At 39.3% G+C, this 21,036-nt stretch overlaps 1 protein-coding gene across 2 annotated transcripts in view; it reads left to right on the top strand.

Annotated features, from left to right (window-relative positions):
* Positions 1-21,036, top strand: part of PTBP1 (polypyrimidine tract binding protein 1) — a 45,532-nt gene that overhangs the window by 511 nt on the left and 23,985 nt on the right. For both annotated transcript variants that reach the window (XM_039515685.1, XM_039515687.1), the window contains exon 2: positions 4,821-4,851. In XM_039515685.1, the coding sequence (XP_039371619.1) occupies positions 4,821-4,851 (31 nt within the window). The remainder of the gene's footprint in view (positions 1-4,820; positions 4,852-21,036) is intronic.

Here is a 21,036-nt window from a genome sequence, read left to right as displayed (position 1 = left end):
GCGCGCGCTCGGAACTTCCCTGCTCTTTCTCTCTTCCCCCCCCCCTTCCAGCCGCCTCGCGCTCAGCTGCCCGGGCCTGATCGCCCCGCAGCAGTGCGTCCGGAGACATGATACTGGCTTCCTCGTCGGCGCGTGGCTGGGCCCTGCCCTGGTCCGTGCACCTGGGGGGACGCGCGCTCACCCCTTGTGGCGCCCCCTTTCCGTGCACCTAGGGAAGGGGGGTGGCTCTTCTTACCCCCCCCCCCCTTCCCCAAAATAATCCAGACTCCCCCGTGCGGTCGTGGAGTGGGAGGAGGTTTGCCATGTTTCCTGTAAATTGCCTGGGTGTGGGCCGTAGCGTCTGCTTGGGGAGGTGCCTGGGAAGCGCTGCAACATGCACCCACTCACCTTAGGAGCAGCAATCATTCAAGATTGTACCGGGCGGGGACTCTTGCAAGCGGCAAGATTGTGGCTTTGGACACACCCCGAGCTGCCTCAGTAATGGGTTACACTGCCATTGTCCTGGCCTTTCCACGAATGCTTTTTGAAGTGTAATTTGGCTTACACACGCTACGCTTTGAGGAGCTTTAATTCCTTCAGGCATAGTTCGGGAATTTATTGGAAGTATGGCTTCCCTTGCGTGCTACCTGGGCATCTCAGGGTAAGCTGTAACAACACAACAAGCCTTGTGGTAGTGTTTCCTTGCCCTTCTGGAGGTTTTCCAGATAAAATTTGTCTTGCTAATGATGTGGCTCCCGTAGTTTTGCAGGAAGCAACATTTGTATGCCTAGTAATGTTGCTTCTCTCGCTAATGACCACCCCATCTATTTTAGAGGCATTTCAAAATGTGATGCTTAATGACGATATCACTGAATAACCTTGTTAGTCAACCCAAAATATTTGGCACTTCCAAAGAGACAGTATTTAAGTATCCCAAAACCTTAAATTAGAGAGCCTAAATTAATGACTAGCTTCATAAAAAGTTTCATTTACAACTCTAGATCTGAAAGGGATCAGAGTCTGGTTCTTTATGTGAAGGCTACCTTAGTTTGCTCAGGAACTTCACTTCAGCTTGTTACAGTTTTAATGTAACTGCTCAACATGTTGAATTGGTATAAAAGTTATAGAAAAACTTTAATAATTTACAGCTGTAACTAATCTGAAAACCTCTTGTTTTTGTGGTGAGTATTCTTTCTACTACTCAGGGTAGATTGTAGGAAAGCTGGCTTAGTTATGTAAATTAAAATATTTATTTCGACAGTTGTAGCTTTTCATCCTCTGCAGTGGAAGTGACAATATGGGCTGAAGCATAAAATTTTAATTATTCCATGTCAGTTAAAGATCCCAGGACATGGTTCACTTTCCTTTCAGAGCCTAGCTGCTATTTGCTGGGCTTGTGATAAGATGTGGGGAGTTTCTTTCTTCTGGAAATTGTTCCACTTCTGCATAGCTAACTGTCCATGACCTTTCATCAGTATTTCTCATGCTTACAATCCTGCTTAGTTGCATTTTTTCTTAAATTGTTTTTGGTATAAATTGTCTTGTTAAATATGCAAGGGGGCTTGATATGGCAGAGATTGCATATTAGAAAATGGCCCAAAAGTATGTCATCCCAGATCATACTTTCAATTTTCTGTCTATTATTCCAAAGTAAATGGTGTTCTTTCTATGTGAAATTAAATTTTGCTAGAATTGGTGGCCCATACTGCTAAACTAGGAGAAAACTTGGTAACTGATTTGGTTGCCAGGACCAGTGAAACTTGCTTGAGAAACTGCTGTTTAAAAGTGTATTCAAACTGAAAATTGATGGCATACTTCTTTTTAAAAAATTGTCTAAAAGCTGTTGATGTGTTGTGTGCTATTCATGTGGCCTCAGTTATCAGATAAATATACAAAAATATTCCGGAACCGAACAGTTTTTGGCAAATAAAAAAGCTGCTCTTGCAGGATAATTTAAAATACCATTCCCTGTAAAGGCTACTTTATGTAAAACATTTCCTGTGTGTGAGGCCCTCAAGAGGAACAGGAAGCAAAAGAAATTGCTCAAGGATAACTTTGAGAGGCTTGGAACTTTAGATGCTCATTATTTTTCTGCCTCTCTGGGAGGTTTTTCTTTGATTCAGGTGTGCAAAAAGCACTCTGGCAGAAATGGTATTTTTTTTAAACTGAAGAAACACCAGTATGTTAAATAACTTTGGAGTGGTTACGTGCAGCAGCATTCAGTTGGATTTTCCACTGATGTACAGATGGGTTTAATTACTCCACTAAAGCTCTCCCCCTCAAGATGAAACAAAACCCATCTGTCTTCATTGGTGACTCTGAACACCAGTGGGATTGTAAAATCCTGTAGTCTCATTCAGAGCTTTTTTTTAAATAGCAGTCTGAGCTAGAGAAACCATAGTGTAGTTTCCTGGCATCAGCCATTGGAGTAGATTGTGACTCCAGCTGTAAAATTGCTGGGTTATGATGACATGGCAGGCTGGTTCTGAGGAAGAAGTATGAGAAGTTGAGCTGGCTTATGCTAGTACTAGGGATTGTTTAAATTGGTGAAACCTGAATGATTTTGTAGTAAGTGTGAGCAGTGTTTAATTACCTGAAAAATTACTAAAATGCAAGAGAGAGTGTAGAAAATGTAGATTGTGGCAGAATTAAATCCCTTTGAATTCTAAAATTTTTCTTGCTGCAAGTAGAGTTACTTTTTTCATATTGCTGTGCAGGACTTAGTAGAACCCAACTTTTAGCTGTTTTCTGTGATTCAGTAGTGGGTCACTGCAGACCTAGTGGCTTGTGACTGACTGCAGGATCCTCTATCATTCCAAGTATTTGTACAATGCACCCTGTACTGGGGAAGGCTGACATAAGAATTCAAGGTTCATGGCATGGTGCGTACCCTGAAGGGCTACAGGGTCAATGAGTGTCTGCTGCCCAACTTTACATCACTACTTTACCAATTTTTGGACTTCCTGCAGCCCAGTACTTTAGTTATGCTCAACCAGCGGTTCTAAAACTGTCAGGATCTCGAAGTGGGTCGCAACCCCGTTTTAATCGGGTCACCAAGGCTGGTGTTAGATTTGCTGGGGCCTGGGGCGGCAGGGCTCAGGTTACAGGCCTTCCTGCGCAGGGCTTTGGCTTTGGTCCCCACTTCCTGGGGTCGTGTACTGTCAGAAGGGGGTTGTGGTGCAATGAAGTTTGAAAAGTCCTGTGCTAGAGACCCTCAAACTTAATGAAAGAATTCTCCCTCCATCTTGAATCGTTTTACAAAAAAGGTGTAAATGTTGGTAATATGAGTATTTCATTACCCTGAACTGCGTTCTCCGTTTGGCAGACTAGTGACTCTCAATAACAGGAGTTGCTATACAAGATCTGATTAGTGGTCCATCTAGTCCAGTATCCTGTCTCTGATAGTGGCCAGTGCAATATGCTTTGGAGGAAGGTGTAAAAACCCTGCAGTAGGCAGATGTAGAATAACCTGTACCCACCACTAGTTGTCATCCAGGTCTCTAATAGTGGTCTACACAGGGATACAAAACCTGCGGCTGGCCAGGGTCAGCTGACTCAGGTTTTCAAGGCTCAGTCTCTGGGGCTGAAAAATTGCTGTGTAGATGTTTGGGCTGGGGCTGAAGTCCAAGTTCTGGGACCCAGCCTGAGTCCAAACATCTACATAGTGATTTTTAGCCCCACCAGCCTGAGTCAGGTGATCTAGGCCAGCTGTGGCTGTGCCAGGGGTGTCTTATCCCTGTGTAGATGTACCCTAACAGATTAAACCTCATGCATGAGGGCATACATCAGTGTTCTTTACAAAATTTGTTAAGCTATGTCTACACTACCACTTTCAGCGCTAAAACTTTAGCTGTTCAGGGGTGTGAAAAAACACCCCACTGAGCGACAAAAGTTGCTGAGAAGTGCCAGTATAGACAGTGCTTTATTGCCAGGAGTGACCACCCATCATTCGAGCTGGGGTATTTTATTGCCAGGAGAGCTCTCCCCTGGCGATAAAACATGTCTACACTGTACATGTCACAGCGCTGCTGTGCTGTAATGTGGGCAGGGTAGAAATACTTTTAATTATAATCACACTCAATATTCTTGATATCCATATAGCACTGGGGGTCAACAAGGTTTTGTTTTCACTAAGCACTTTTAAAAGTCATCCTGCTATTACTCTAATAACTGCTGTCACCAGTGGAGCTGCACTATGGTGGAAGGGCTACTGTAAATCAGGCACAGGCTGTTTTATTCAGGTTTAGATGAGGCAGTGGTATAAAAGCCTGTCTAGTCTACGCAAGCAGTTCCCCTGTTGCTTGCACCATTGGTATTGCATCATTCTTGGGCAAATTCTGGATGCATTACTAACCCATCTTTGTAGAGGTAGCCACCCCAAGGGTCAGCTCCCTTGAATTCTTCTGCTGAATATTTGTGCCAGCTTGATAGTCTAAGTATAAACTTTTGTTTTAAGAATGCTCTAGATATGGATTGTATGGACTATACAGGTGAATACTAGTGACTGTAGGAGAGTAATTTTGACACTCACTCTTGCTGTGACTTGGCTCAAGACACTGTTTGTCTTACATTCCTGTGAAGAATGCTGGCTTTGGTACCTGCATACTCCTTTCTATGGTTCACTGGCAAAAAGGGGAAAGTTCCATTGTTAGAAGTGGAAGAGGTGCACATTCCTAACACTTTGGGGCATTGGGTCTTCACCACAACCTAATTTTTTTTTTCTTGTATGAACTCTTTGGCTCACTTGTGAAGATGGGTGCACTTTGACTAGCTTTTTTCTTTACTGCTGGATATTTGTGGCAAACCTATGTAACTTAATCCTCTTTTCTTTTTTTCTACAGCATTGTCCAAGATATAACAGTTGGTACAAAGGTAGGCACTTCTCACTTTTTCTCTTTTTCCACTTGCTCAGCATTTGACCTAGTTTAGTGTTAGTTATAAACTTACAAAAATTAACACTTCAGTTTTAAAGCATCTGTTTCTTATAGTACATCTCAATTGTGTTTTAACCAGAAGGCATATTTAATTTTCATATGTATGACCTTGTTTTTACTCTGCTGTTGGAGGACAGAAAGGCTGTTGTCGTCAGACAAGATGTTTAAAAACAGAACGCAAATGATGTTGGTGTTCAGACAAACTTGTGTTGTATCTATATAATGGACAATACATCTTTGAAAAAGAAATTGACAGTTCATTGGATTGAGAACGCTCAACTTCATGTTTTTGTGGATCTCCTGTTCATTTGGATGTTGTGATAATCCTTTTAATGCTAAAATAAAAAGCATTTTACACATTCTTATCTTTTGGGAGTACAGTAACTATGACCTTCACCCTGCTAGTATCTGGTTTTGAAAGTGCGGCCCTAACCCTGAGACTCAAAGTGCTGACAGGAGCCTCCTTATCAATGGAGTATGATAATAGGCTGCTGTTCATAGGAGGAAACTTGGTTCCCGAGAACTGCTAAACTGGAATGTTCAGGATAGACTAGCACTCCTCAGCCTAGTTCATTGTCAGGATCATAATTGTTAGTTTAAAGAGTTAAGTTGGAAAGATTCATCAGATGTGGCAAATGTGAAAAGTTGAACTGTTGGTGAAATGATGCAGTTTGGGACAGGACTAAGAATTTAAACTGAGCTAAAGATTGATGGTGAGACAGGTAGCTTATGTTACTTCATTTATCTATTTTATATATTGTCTTAAGCACAGGGCCATTTTTGCTACATAAAATCTAAAAGCACTACAGAGTCAATCACCTTACCCCGGAGGATCTTTCCATGTAGTAGAACTTTTAGTGACTTCACTATAATTCTACTGTCCTGCTAAAATGTACTTAAAGTGCTGTAGCCATTGGAAGATCTCTAGTTATGCAAAGGAAAGCTTTTGCCCAGAAGGGTTGTGAAAGGTTAATTTTTGATATTCAAGCTCCAGTGATGGCAAGAACTTCAGGATGTGTTACTGCATTTTGGGCATGCAGTTCTTGTATGTTGCATGATTTTAATCCCTTAAGGAGGGTATGGTTTGTCGTCTAAATGGGGATTGGAAGAAGTCACGGCAGCACTTCCATTTCTAGCACAAGACAGAACTACTGTCGCTTTTATGCTGCAAGCGCGATGGGGCATGAGAGATGGGCGAGGACAAGAGGAAAATGTATACACCAGAAATAGTACCTCTTGTCAGTCAGGCACCCTACTTTTAGAAAACCAGTTCAGGTAGAAAATGACAGGAGCAAAAGAGAGGATTGAATCGCATGAACTAGGGTAAGAAGTTGTCTGCTCATAAATCTTTGGAAATTTCCCCCTATTTGGATAAGTTTAGTGTCATGCCTAAAGTAGTGTTTGAAGGGGTACCTTCCACAGCAAATAATGCAATACATTCTGTAATTACTACACCAAAATATGCCTTTGACTTTAGAATAAGTGCTTGGTTATTTACTGCTACATTTAATTTCTAACGTCTCTTATTTTTAGAGCAATGGAATGCTTGTCTTCTGTGGCCAATGCCCCTGCTTTATTATAGGCAATCTTCTAATTCAACACTAGCATGTCCAAAGGAATAGGAGTCCTTTCATTAAATCTCAAAAACCATATGACCTTGTGTGAGAATAGTTTAAGTTGAAAATAAGTTCATACTTACCTTTAAAAGAACTAACGGACAACAACATGTGCAATTGCTCTTACTAGTGTCCTCACTTCATTCTAACTTCCCGTGGTTTTTTTTTGAGTAATTGGGTTACTGAGTAGTGTGCAGAGGAAACTTTCTATACAATCTTGGAAGCATTTCAGCAGGATTTCTGTTGAAATACTTTCTGAATGAGCTCCGTTCTTTGCTGCAGCTGTTAAGTGAGATTCTTAGGGCATCCATTGTTAGCAATCACTTTATTAACTTCATTTTTTCCTCCTTTCAGAAATAGATGTTCTTTATCATTGTCCAGTAACTTACAGTAATAAAGTTGAACAGCAGTCAAGACTTTTACAACTATTGAATCTGTAAAAGATTAAAATAGGAATAAGATTCACTTGGGAATGAAAGAAGCTACACCTCTAGCATCTGCGCCTGAAAACTGTTCTGAGAGATTGTTTGCTGGCTGTGCCCCTAAATTGTTGGTATGGGTATTAGTTAAATAGAAATACCTTTTTTTAATATCAGAAGTGTTAAATGATCTCCCTCCCCTATCATCCCAAATTATATCCAGGATATGCATGAGCAGAGATGGCAGAAACCATATTCCTTTCAGTTCATTATAAGCTTGAAAGATCGTCGATTTTTAGTGACTTTTTTCCAGACTGTCTTGGTCCTTTAAGCAGCACTGTAGAGAGAATGGTAAACATCTCTTGAACTATACTGTTAGTCAATATACTGGGGAAAAAAGTGAAGACAAACCCAGCAGACTAATGTGGAAAGGTGGAAGGAGCAAAAAGCAATAGGGGAATGAAATGTTACAAGTTATTTTCCTGAAGTCTTCTTTTAGGTTGTCAGTCCTAATGTTTTAGAAGCTTACAGGCAGCTCTTGTGTGGTGTTCACACTCAGGTTCTTTAAATCAGGTGCTTAGATTAGATGGGTTTGCTGTACTTCATCCAGCCCAGCAGACACACAGTAATTGAGTAAGCATCTCCACCCTTAATCTCTTTTAGATACTTGGGTGGGCTCTTTTTTTCATTATTCAGAAGTCTTTGAAATATTGTACTTCAGTAATTTTGCTGTTGAGAACACTGAGCCGTATTTCAGTCTCGAGAATAATAGTCCTGTAATCTAATTTTATCGTGCTTTAGTGCATTGCTGGATAATCTTAAGTATTTTCTGGATCATAGTACAAGTTAGCCAGTCCAGAGGTTTAAAATATGCATATCACGTGTCCTATATGTGGGTTTCTTCGCATCTTAATATGCAGATACAGCTAGTTTAGGAAATGTATTACTGCTCTGTTGCTCACAAAGCCCTGCAATTATTGGAGACCCTGATGGAAAGTGCTTCAGCCATAAACATGTGATCTACTTAAGACTTCCTCTTTCACCTAACTGACTCACTTCCTGAAAAGAAAGGAAGAGGATGGCATTGTGGTTGAGACATTAATTTGGACTTCAAGATGGATTATTTTTCTGGCCATGTTGAAGACTCCCTGTTTGATTTTGAGTGAATTATTTAATCTCTTCATGCTTCCGTTCTCCATCTGTAAAATGGGAGTAATATAGTCTCTCCGTTTTGTTTGTTTAGATTGTAAGCACTTCAGTTTTTGTTTTGTTAGAGATTGTTTTATTAAGTGTATGCAGTGGGACTTTGATCTCAGTTGGCATTCCTAGACCTTCTAGTAATACAAATAATTAATGATGGTGATTTTACTATTTTGTGCCAATGCACCATTCTTTGGGAAGAGAATAAATGGTATTGTATTTCATAACAATGAATTACTGTAAAAATAGCTACCTATTGGATAATCCTAAACATAAAGCTCCATTGTGGATAGGCCTAAACACAAAGCTCCATAGTACCAGACCCTCAGCTATGTCTGCACTATCATTTGTCACTCAGGCGTGTGGAAAACACCCCTATGAACAACGCAAGTTTCTCTGGCATAAGCATAAGTGCTTATGTGCACAGTGCTATGTCAGCAGGAGATCTTCTCCCGCTGGCATACTTGCTGCCAGTCGTTGAGGTGGTTTTATTATGTCGACAGGTCCCGTTGGCATAAAGTGACTACACGAGTGATCTTAGTGTCACAGCTGTATCGGTATAGCTGTGTCACTGTAAGTCTGCTAGTGTAGACACATGACCTTAGAAATATACAGTTTGAAAACCAAAGTAGCATCTGCAAAGTTAACTCTTAAAATATTGTAGAACAAGTTTTGTTAGAGTATGATACAGGCTGACTGCATAGAAGTGGTTTTGTGGTCAAGCCAGGCTCTTTGCCATGGGAACAAGTAATTATGGCTTCAGGCAGTAGGCCAGGAATGTGGTGAGGAAATTCCAGTCCCCTCTTATGGCTCTAGTTCAAAGGCTGCAACAAGCTGGCTCTTGTGGACTTGCTGTTACAGGCATGATCACACATGTAAGCCACATGTGTTTAGTATGGACACAAGAAAAGCAGTATCCCAATGGCATGGTGATCAGAAATTGAGGCAAATAGCTGCATGTAACAGGAATGGTAACATGTTTTGTGGAAGGAACATAAGGAATCTAATGTCGTCTGATATGATTTTTATGTACAGCTACTTCAATTTATGGATAGATCATTCATCTTTATGAGCAAATGGAAAACTCCCTCTAATGGAGTATAGGAACCCAAATGTTGCTTTATTTGCAACAACAAATTGTACATATTACTTCAACCTGCATTAAGGGTTGTAAGCAAGAGATTCCAGGTAGCACATATTCATCTGCCAATAAATCATTGTGGAGAAGTGCCTTGAATCACATCTAAACCTTAGTTTATACTAAATTACTCATTCATTCTTTATGTAGAAATTGATTAGAATGACTTGATTCATAGCTTGCTTAAGCTCCTGCTCTGGTTACTACTATAACTTTATTTTTCCATGAGGGGATTCTTAAGAAAACCCCATGTGATGAAATGGTTAAATGAAAACATTTCTCTCTAGATCTGAAACTTGAATTTTATTTTGTAAACTAGCTGTTGTAGTTAAAAATACTTCAGACAATATTTCGTAGGCATTGAGTAATCCTCCTCACTCCTGTGATTTATCATCTCCATGAATAGGTAGGGAAACTGAAGAGGAGATATTCAGTGGCTCATCAAAGGCTACAGAAGGAGTCAGTCTGTGGTAGAATTAGAAGTAATGAGTTTTCCTGGCTCCTAGTCTTGTGATCACTGTACTTAGACCAGGATAAAGGGGCTCTATCTGAAATCTAAACTCCAAGTGATCAGTTTCTCTTCCAGCTTCATAATCACAATCTGATTTGGAGTTGGTCTTCATCTCTAACATAATGATGTTTTGTTTATAGAAATTCTGACTTAATGGTTGCCTAGTATTTACCAAAGCAGGTTTTTTACACACCTCACTATTGTGTATGTACACAGTGAAATTTTATAGAATAATTCATGTAGTCACAATGTTAAAGCTCTCCGAAGTGATCCCTTATTTTGCTAAGCAAGGTGAGTCATTCAGTTAACAATTATTTTCTGGCATGTAGAAAAGCACTAATTGTACTAAGTGTTTCCTATTAATGCTATATAAAATATAACCTTTTGGTTTTAATCACTCTCAAATAATCTTTAAACATCTTGTCGGTCACAAAGTGGTTTTAAGTTAGATAGGAAGCCTGGAACATGATATAAATGCTGAAGGCTATTAGCTGGAGCGTGTATTACCCTATAGAACAAGAAATGACTACCTTACATCACTACTTTTAGCACAGGAATTTTGGACCAGTTAAAATGGCCACACCTTTTATTCACTCAAAGGACAGGTTTGTTTTACAGGGTGTCTCCATAGTAGCTGTCAAGACTAGTTTTTGTGAGAATGAAGGTTAGGGAGAGGCAGACTAGATGAGAGGGTTGAGGAGCAGGGACTTCCTGTTAGTGCAGAAAGTCTTTAACTTATCATGGAGGTGAGACAGGAATAGAATAGGGGTTTAAATTTTAAAAGGGGGCAGAAGCAGCAAGTAGCCATGGTACCTCCGTAAAAGAGCATGACAAAAGGTATACTTTATGATGCTACAGAAAACCCTCAATAGCTGTACAAGTTGCTGTGTACTTAATCTTGTAACAGATTTTAAGCAGAAACCCTTTAAAGCTTTGGTTCACTTATGTTAACTATATACTGTTCTGCATTCAGGACCTCAAGTCAGCTTGTTTGTTGCAAGGTGTAATCTGAAGTAACTGTTAAAAAGTGACTAAAGTAGAAACTCAAGGATGTGCTAACCACCATAGCAGTGCCTAAACTAGGAAAAGGGTATTTTTAAAATTGCTAGCTAAATATATTTGAAACATCTCTTAAGATCTAATATAGGTGCAGTTTAATCTCTTTAAAGTTGGGTTAGCTGTTCAGAGTGGATCCTACAGATAACCTAGAGTTCGACTCCATTTTTAGTGTGTGTGTGTGTGGGGGGGGGGTTCTCTAGACAAGGGTACAAGTCTTAAAAATGTTTGAAATGTTTTAGCTACAATTTTTTTTTAAAAAACCAACCCTTTATCTTAATCTGCATATGCCTTAGGGTAGTATTAAATAGTGTTTCAAATGGGACTAGCGAGCGTTTAGATGTTTTTAAAAAAAAAAATCTTTTTTCCTAAAAGAATAAGCTTCATGTGGTACCACTTGTATGCCAATAACATCTCTTGAGTGCAGCCAACAGCGAAGAGGCATTACAACCACCATTGGTTTAGATTTGCTTTAAGTTATGATGCACACTTGATTATGGCTGAATTTGAAGATCACTGGAGCAGCTACAGAGAGTGCCAAGCACTTGTTTTGAGTTCAGTTGGTCAGAAAAGCCTCCAGAAACATCTAAGCTGAAGTTTAGATGTTTGACAACTGACACATGCTTTGCAATCATGGCAGCAAACCAATTTTAAAACTACTGGTCTAAAGTGTTAAATAGACTATAGATAACTTTCATGTACAGGTTGAACCTCTAGTCCAGCACCCTTGGGACCTAACCAGTGCTAAACCAGAGAATTTGCTGAACCACTGGAGGTAAATGCAGAGTGTCACAGGTCTCCATAGGCGCAGGGAGTAAGGGTGCAGGGGGGGTGCTGCAGCACACCCAGGCTTTGCGCCCAGCATGGCCCGTCACCCAGGGTCCTGGCTGCCAACCCCCTGCCTGGGGGCTCTGATGCTGGTCCTGGCAGAGGGGGGAACTTGGCTCTGGTGGATGCTTTGCACCCACTATTTTTTCCCCATGGGTGCTCCAGCGCCTATGCTGGACCAAGGAGTGCCGGATTAGAGGTGTTCAGCCTGTACAATCACCACAGTTCATTTGTAAGATCTGATGGGGCACGGATAGGTGAACTCATCCAACGTTGAGATTCCAATCTTTAGAGTTGGCACAAGATCATTTTGCACCATTTTGTCAGAAGCTGGGACTGTCCAACAAGATGGATCACTCAATAGTTGCCCTGTTTTGCCCCTTCCCTCTGAAGCATGTGGCCACTGTTAGAAGATTAGATACTGAGCTGAGTAGACTGTTAGTCTGATCCACTATGGCCATTCTGATGTTTTTAATGTTAAGTTCTGCTTCTCTTTCAATTCTGAGCTCAGGGAGGAAGTAATTCTGTATTCCAATTGTTCTTCTGGTGCATTTTCACATAAATCAGTTAACATTGCTGTTTCAGTGTGACCCAGACTGTTTTAATTTCCAGTGATGTTGATCATGTTGCCTGTAGATTAGTGGGAGGTAGGAGGGAAAGACTATGCGAATAGGAACTAGTCCCTTACTAGAGGCAATCTCCTGTATAAAATCAGGAAAATAGACATGAGATTTGCCCTAGTAATTCAGACAATTCCTTTTTGTGGGTGAACTCACTCTTGAATCTTAACTCCACAAAGAGTATTGGCATATAACAGCATCATAATTCATGTTCACGCCATTAAGCATTCATTTGTCCTGTCAACTTCTATTCTAATGTATCTGATATGTGAAATCAAGTCTCATAGATGCACATCTGGTTGAATTGTCTTATGAAAAAACTCTAGCAGTGATCTTTTTCTGGGTGGTTTTTTTTTAAGAGGGGGAAAGAGGAAGGGGTGAATCATCCTTGTTGGAAAAAAAATGTTTAGCTGAGACAACCTGGAATTTTCCTTCCTACCTCATAAAGAAGCCTCTAAAAATACACATTAAAGAGCATGTATATCCAGCAAGTGTTTCAAAATTTGTTCTTGGTAGATCGCTTTGAAAGCTCCCATAGTGGTACAGTTTTGAAGAGCTCACTGTTTTGTGTGCTATGTACTAGACCACCTGAAGCTATAGTGGCTGTTAAAATGTAAATTTAGTCTCTCATTTTACTGACGTGGATCCCTCTTGTATCTTGAAAGTCTAACTTAACCCTTCAAAAAACAGATAAATCGGTTAATTTCTCCGGGCCTATAGATAAAATTCCTGTCTGCAAGGAAAATGGCCTGTTGACAATGGCTGTCAGCCACAGTCTCCCCAGGGACCTTATCAATTAGTGTTGAAAGCTGTTTAGCTAGCATAGATATTCAGTGTGTTACAGAATGTGATAGATGGTGAAGCATGGTTTTTGTAACATTGTTTCAGCCTGCGCTATCAGCTCAAACTTTTTACATTGGACAGAGGACACCTGATTTTTTTAACTATTTTTGTTTGTAGTACCTTAGTGCACAGGAGCCCTAGTGATGCAGCAGAACTCCACTGTGCTAAGTCAGTGGTCCCCAACCTTTTCATCTGGTGGGCGCTGACAAGTGGCGTCATCGAGAGGCGTCGCTGCCGAAACACCGCAGAAATTTGGTGGCATTTTGGTGGATTCTCGACCGCTGGCCAGGATGCGGGTGCCTATAGATGCCCCCTGTGGGCACCGCGTTGGGGACCCCTGTGCTAAGTGCTCTACAAACAGAACAAAGAAATGGGCCCTGCTCCAGAGATCTTACAATCTAATTATAATTCATTTTAGTGTATATGTGACATAGGAGGAAGCTGTTGCAGGGGCATGGACTTAAATAGTCTGTCTCCCTCGTTCTCACAACAGTAATTCTGGTTCTCAGTACCACAGTCGGATGGCAGTTTCAGTTCAAGCCTTGCAGCTGGTCTGCACTTAAAAAGCTGCAGTGGCTGGTGCAGTTGTGCAAAGATGCTGCTGTGCTAATGGGATAGTGTTTCCTATTGGTATCATTAATCCACCTCTGCAAGGTGGTAGCTATGTCGACCTGAGGAGCCCTCCCATCCACATAGTGCTGTCTACTGGGATGGCGGGGGAAAGGAGTTGGTCAGTATAACTGCATTCGGGGTGAGGACTTTTCACCTCCCTGAGCGATATAGTTATGCTGATATAAGTTTATAGTGTAGACCTGGCCTTGATGTGTCTATCAATTCAGGAGTTTTGGGGTAACTTTCATACAAAGGTAAAGCACTGTGGTGCAGCAGCAAGCCTTGTGCTTTTTAAAATTGGTGTCAGTACTGTCTCATTGGCATAAATAATATAGGGAATGAGAGCTGCATGCCTGTACAAAAGGATACATTCTTCATGGTGTGTACAAGCTTGACTTCAGACATTTATGCAAGGGAAATGGAGTATGGAGATCTGAGTTGTGGCTGGTCACCGTGTTAAAGGATAAAAGCCTTAATTAGGGATTTTCTTGTGATTGTTAAATTTATCAGGTCAAACAAGTTGAATTTACCACTTGACAGTTTTCTCTACGGTGGGGGGGGGGGGAGAGGAGGTGTGTTATTCAGAGGTGCAAATGAGTTGTGCCCAACTCTCATTGAAAGTCAATAGGAATTAAGCACATGCCTGCCTTTGTGCCTTTGAACATTCCCCTCCCCGCCCCCCCCAGGATCCTAAAGAGAGGCAGCTTAACAAATGCTGTTCCTTCCATCTTCCCATACAGTTGATGGAACAGTGTAAGGCACTTCATATCCAAGGGCAGGGTGTACTGCTGCTTTGCAGTATTTACCATTGTTTGACCCAGAGTTAAATTGATTTTGTATATCTGTATTTTATACTGCTAGTAAACCAGCAGAGTAGCCTTTTTCTAATTCTTGTCATAGTTTAAACATTACCTCTGCCCCCGCTAACAGGCTGTGTAATACAATATTCTGGAAATACAGTTTTAATTCTGTGTAATAACTTGAAAATGTGGAGGAGTCCCACAATTTCATGGCCTGTCTAAATGCTTGCTAAAGCTTTATTACAGGTTTCTCTCATTAGTAGCTTTGATGTAGAACATATTGGTATTCAGGTTTTCAATTAGCTACCACCATGGAACATCACTAGGTTTAGTCTTTAAATTATTCATGACTAAACAGTCTGTCTAGCTTGGATTACTTTATATCCCTTTGGTCAGACAGAATGCAACTAATTTATTTTTTATGGGTGACTAATCTTTAAGTAGATGAAGGATTATACAGATCAGCTGAAAATTTATGGAGTTCCATAGGTGTGCTTTGAGACACATGCAAGGCCTTACCCTAAGATGTTTGTATTCATACAAGCACTCTGTCTTTGCTCAGAAACTCAAGCTAGCTAATTGGAAGTAAAATTCTAATGAAGACAAGGCAGTTTGTAATTTTCACATGAGTTAGCGGGTTGAATTAGATTGGGTTTCCCCCATAGTGTTTAACTTGACCCACTAACTTATGTGAAAAATACCAATTGCCTTGTCTTTTACCTTGAGTTAACACACACTTTTTTCTTAGTGAAGACAAGGCTTTGTCTTTATTTCACAAGAAGAGAGGAAATGGGAGCTGGCATTTGAGAATTCAAAACTATAATTTAGAATGTGTGTGAATGTTTATATATTTTATCCCACAGCAACTTCCACTTTTGGGAGTATAGACCTTCCGTTCCAAAAATTTTGAGGAAAGAATTATTTCAAGTTATATTGTACAGCTAGACTACATGGTGTGTAGGTGCATTTTATTAGATAAATGCTGCTAGAGCAACAAACCGGTTGCTATGTGTGTGGAAGACAAAAGTAGGCTGCTGCCATAGAAACACCCACAGTCAGTATTTAACCTGTTAATATTTTATGATGTAGCTAATCATCAGTGATTTTTTTGGACTACAAAGACAAGGTATACAGCTACCCTGGACAAGACTTATCAACATATTTAAATGCACTTGCTATGCTTTGTTTTCTGCAAACAACAAGAAAAGTAATATTTCAATAGCTGTAATAGAAAATATGAATTAATAGGAGTTCTTACACTAGCATTAACACCATTCCGCATGGTGTTCGGTTACTCTTCTGAAATACCAGGTGGGTAAGGGAGATGGCTTTCAGAAATTGCACTGCAAGATGAATAACATAGTGTTACCTGTCATCATAAATGTTAACTTCAGTATCTGAAGAGCTATTTGTGCAGAGATATAATCCTGGGCCTTTGGGAGAGTAGTCTGGGAACAAAATTGCAGGGTTCTTGTAAAAAGTGATGCAGCAATTAGAAGGGGAAGAATGCACTACAGTATAAGATCCACAGGAAGTAGGGCTGTTGATTGATCGCAGTTTACTTTTCAGTTAATCACAAGTTATTGTGTTTAATCACACTGTTAAAACAATAGAATACCAATTGAAATTTATAATATTTTTGGGTGTTTTCTACATTTTCAAATACATAGATTTCAATTACAATACAGAATGCAAAGTGTACTGTGCTCACTTTATATTCTTTTTTATTACAAATTATTTGCACTGTAAAAATTATAAAAGAAATATTTTTCAGTTCACGTCCTACAAGTACTGTAGTGCAATCTCTTTATCATGAAAGTGCAAGTTACAAATACATTTTTTGTTACATAACTGAACTCAAAAACAAAATGTAAAACTTTATAGAGCTGCAAGTCCACTCAGTACTACTGCTTGTTCTGCCAATTGCTAAGAGAAATAAGTTTGTTTACATTTACAGGAGATAATGCTGCTCTTTTAATTACAATGTCACCTGAAAGTGAGAACAGGCATTCCTATGATACTGTTGTAGCTGGCATTGCAAGATATTGACCTGCCAGATATGCTAAAGATTCATATGCCTCTTCATGCTTCGGCCATCGTTCCAGAGGACATACTTCCATGCTGATGACACTCGTTTAAAAAATGTGTTAATGTTATAGCAGTCTTGGATGACCCAGCATGTTGTTTGTTTAAGAACACACTGCTGATTTAACAAAACGCAAAGACAGTACCAGTGTGAGATTTCTAAAGATAGCTACAGCACTCAACCCAAGATTTAAGAATCTGAAATGCCTTCCAAAATCTGAAAGGGATGAGATGTGGAGTATGCTTTCAGAAGTCTTAAAAGAGCAACACTTTGCGTAAACTAGGGAACCAAAAAAGAAAATCAACCTTCTGCTCGTGACATCTGACTCAAACAATGAAAATGAACATGAGTTGGTTCACACTGCTTTGCATCGTTATTGAGTAGAACCCATCATCAGCATGGATGCATGTCCTCTGGAATGGTAGATGAAGCATGAAGGAACATATGAATCTTTAGCAAATCTTAATATCTTGCGAAGCGATGCCAGCGACAACAGTGTGATATAAACACCTTTTCTCACTTTCAGGTGATACTGTAAATAAGAAGCAGGCAGCATTACCTTCTGCAGGTGTAAACAAACTTGTTTGAGCAATTGACTGAACAAGAAGTAGGACTGATTGGGACTTGTGGGCTCTAAAGTTTTACATTGTTTTATTTTTGATTGCAGTTTTTTGTACATAATTGTACATTTGTAAGTTCAATGTCCATGATAGAGATTGCACTACAGTACTTGTGTAAAGTGAATTGAAAAATGTTCTTTTTTAGTCCAATATTTGTAATAAAAATAAATATAAAGTGAGCACTGTACACTTTGTATTCTGTGTTGTAATTGAAATAAAAATATTTGAAAATGTAGAAAACATCCAAAAAATTTAAATACATGGTATTCTATTGTTTAATAGTGTGATGAATCGTGCAATTTTTTGTAATCGCTTGACAGCCCTAAAAGGAAGTAAAAGGGGAATCTGTTTACTGAGCTTTTTTTAGTTATTTTGTTTTTTAAAACACATGTAGACTTCTGAGTCTTAATACTGGATGTCTGAAAATCACTCAGTGCTGGCTCTTTAAGTATAAACTGCATTCCTTGGTTCCAAAACTTAATAAATGGCTGAACCTTTCTTTGTGTTTTTTGATGGTAAGAGACTTTAAAGAGCACCAAATTGGTTGGCTGGCTTCCTGAAGTTGCTTTTTGTGGAATAATATTACTAGTACAACTCGAAGCTTATGCATAGCATATCTTGTGCTAAACTGAAAAAGGCCACTATTATTCTGAACAAGTGTATACACAGAAAGTTATACGGGTACAGTAATTCTGTAAATTTCCCCATGTAGGCAAGACAGTGTAATTGTAGTTTTCCAGTCTCTTCAGTTCTACTGCTTCATTAGCTCACATTTCCAGCTGGGAAGCTTACAAATAGACTGCTGCTTCTTTTGGTGTAAAACAGTCTTTCCCCTCTACCTTCTGGCTCTTGTCACAGCAGGCATTTAGAATGTCTTGAAGATAAGAGGGGCGTGGATTTGTGAAGTTACACTTTGATTAAAGAAACCCTGAAGTGTGGAAAACTAGCAGCAGTAAGCATTTCTTGCTTATATACACTTGACATATATTTTTAAGTGCAAGAAGAAAATGGTGTAACTCTTCAAAGTACTACAAAAGCATCATTCAGGCTGGCAGATTTGGAGGAGCCAAATTCTTTCTGCCATAGTACGAATGTTTGTTTTTCCAGTTGATAGTTTCCTAAACTTATCTCCCGCAGAGGGCAAATAAGTGGCTTATTCTTCTAGTGTTTCTATAGATATATCATGAGGACTTACTGTGTGAGCAGAACCAATTTCTGCATGCCATCAGCTTGATACTGGAGACTTCTGATTCCATAAAACCTTGCCTGGTCTGTAAATAGAAAATTTAGCAATCATGGAGATTTTTTTCCCCAAAGATACTTGGGTTAAAAGCTGGGATTTGCAAAAGCGTTTCAGGGAGTGAGGCAGTCAACCTCCCTTGGAAATTTTGAAAATCCCAACCAAAAGTCTTTTTTTTTTCTTTTTAAATAAATCTTATGACTGCCATCATAGATGGACACTTAAACAGTGAAATGTGAACCAAGATTATGCTGCTTTAGCTTGTATTGGACAATGAAAAGACACTAATTAGGTGCACTTGTTAATAACCAGTTGCAATTTGACTCCTAGTTTCTCATGCATTAGCAATGTTGCAGTGTTTAGGTATAGCAGAGGAATGTTCCTGAGAACAGATTTATTGGGATTTTTTAAATGTAATGGAACAACTTTTATCTTAAGTTTTACAAAGGTTTATTTTCATTTTTTTTAAAACACCCTCTAAATTTAAAATGGTGTAATACTTCAGTTCCAATTGCTGTGGTTCAGGGGTTCCCAAACTTTTGCAAGATGGACTGCATCTTAATAGTGAAGTTGTTCTTAATGCAGTTTATTGGTAGGAAACAACGAGAAACAACCTAGTGTGTCTAGTCCACTCTCTGCAGACCCCAACAAATGCTTTGCAGATCACCAATGACGCATAGACCACAAACTAGATCAGGTTCCCAAGTTATCTTGTGGTGTTCACCAAAGTATTGCATTTGGCTTTGGAAAGTAGTTAGCAAGTCGCCCAACAGGATATTCAACACACAGATAAAATTTATTTAGAATATAACTCCAGTTCATTTTGAGCTTCTTGTATGACCTACTTTTTTAAACCTGCTCACAGATGCAGTGAGCAGAGTGCTTTTGTCTTTGCACAGATACTGTTACTCTTTCAATTGTCACTAGATAGCTGCCATGTTAAGAGAGATTGTTTCCAGTAATTGGAGTGTGTGATGATAAAGGAGTATGGTTTCATTAAGATGTTGGAAAACAGAACAACTTCCCATTTGATTGAGGCAGAGACTATAGAAGTAGATAAACCAAGTTCTCAGTTACCAGGGGAAGTCTTTGTTGTGCAGTAATTTCATGTGTGGATCAAGATAAAAAATTGACCTACAGCTAAAAAAAAAAAGCCCTATTTGGTAATAGCCAACTTACTTATTCTGAGTTTTCAAATCTCCTATATAATTTTTTTAGACTTCAGTGTTGAGACTGTTTTGCTGTGTAGCCCTAACTCTAATTAAAATTAGAGAGATGATCAGCTTGTTCTAAAACTACCTACACCAATATGAATATAAGCCAGACTGATAGTTAATGAGTTTGAGGTTATATGCAGTTTTGCTTTTTTCTTCATAGTAAAAATAGGGTGACTAGTCAATGCTGTTTAAGTAAGATTGGCCTTGATCAATAGAAGTAAACTAGGTGGTTGAATCATTTGAATACTTATGTCAGTCACTGTCAACTGTTTCACAGATCTGTCTGGTTTCTCTGACGATGTTCTTTTGACTGATTGCAAGGTATTGGGAGATAAAGTACCAGACTGTTCAGTATTGTAATTGCATTAGTGTCAAGGGTCAGAATTGTCATAGTTGTGATCCGTGGAAAAATGTGGAATTTTTAACTGTCTCCATTAAATTTACAGTAGCAATCAGAAGTTTGTCTATGTAGTCTCACTGATAGAAACACAATTTCTGTTAATGAAAGCAACAGTAGTTTGTATCCAAACTGATTTTAAAGATCAGCTCTAGAAAGAAATTTGCATGTTGTCCCATATAGAAATGTAACTTTACAATTAGTTACTCAGAAGCTGCAGGTTGTGCCACCTTTATGTTCATTGGATAGTTACTTGCTCAACAAGTAGCCCTGCTGATTGCACAGTACCTTATGCCTTGAGTAGTCCCACTGAAAAGTGATGGTATCAGTCTGGCCCAGTGCTTTGGTAATAAATATTGTCTGTATTTCAAATAGTTTAGTCTGTTCAGCATTTTTATTAGACTAAACTTGTACATTATCCAGGTGTTTGATTCTAGTTCTCCAGGGCACTTATTTAATATGGAAATTTGGGTGCTCTTTGTTACACTCTAAACTCTAGCTCCTGAGATACAAATTAAAGGACTTAAAGGAAAATGGCAGACAAAGGGCCACAATACTTGTTGCTGAAAGTGTACATATGGACTTGGATATCTGGAGATAATTTAATAAAATAAAACATCCACTAGGTTTATAACAGGACACTATCAAATAAATGGCAAAAACTATCTGGGGAAAGACTTGTAGCATTGCATTTTCAGTCCCTGATCTGTCTTTGTAACCCGGGACTTCTCCTTGCCACTGAAAAACATGCATCATATGTCTTGTTTAGCAGAACCTCACATAGTGTGTGACTTAATGTCATACAGTAGTGTTTTTAAATGGCGTGGTTTTAGACCTTATAAGTAAGGGTTTAACTAGCAGTAGCATTTAGAGCTTTTCGACTCGTTCTTTGTAACCTAAGGCAAATATTAGGAAGGGTG

This window comes from Mauremys reevesii, linkage group 26 (genome assembly GCF_016161935.1).
Source record: "Mauremys reevesii isolate NIE-2019 linkage group 26, ASM1616193v1, whole genome shotgun sequence".
NCBI lineage: Eukaryota > Metazoa > Chordata > Testudines > Geoemydidae > Mauremys > Mauremys reevesii.
The sequence above is the reverse complement of the archived record's forward strand: the minus strand, read 5'-3'. Positions and strand labels throughout refer to the sequence as shown.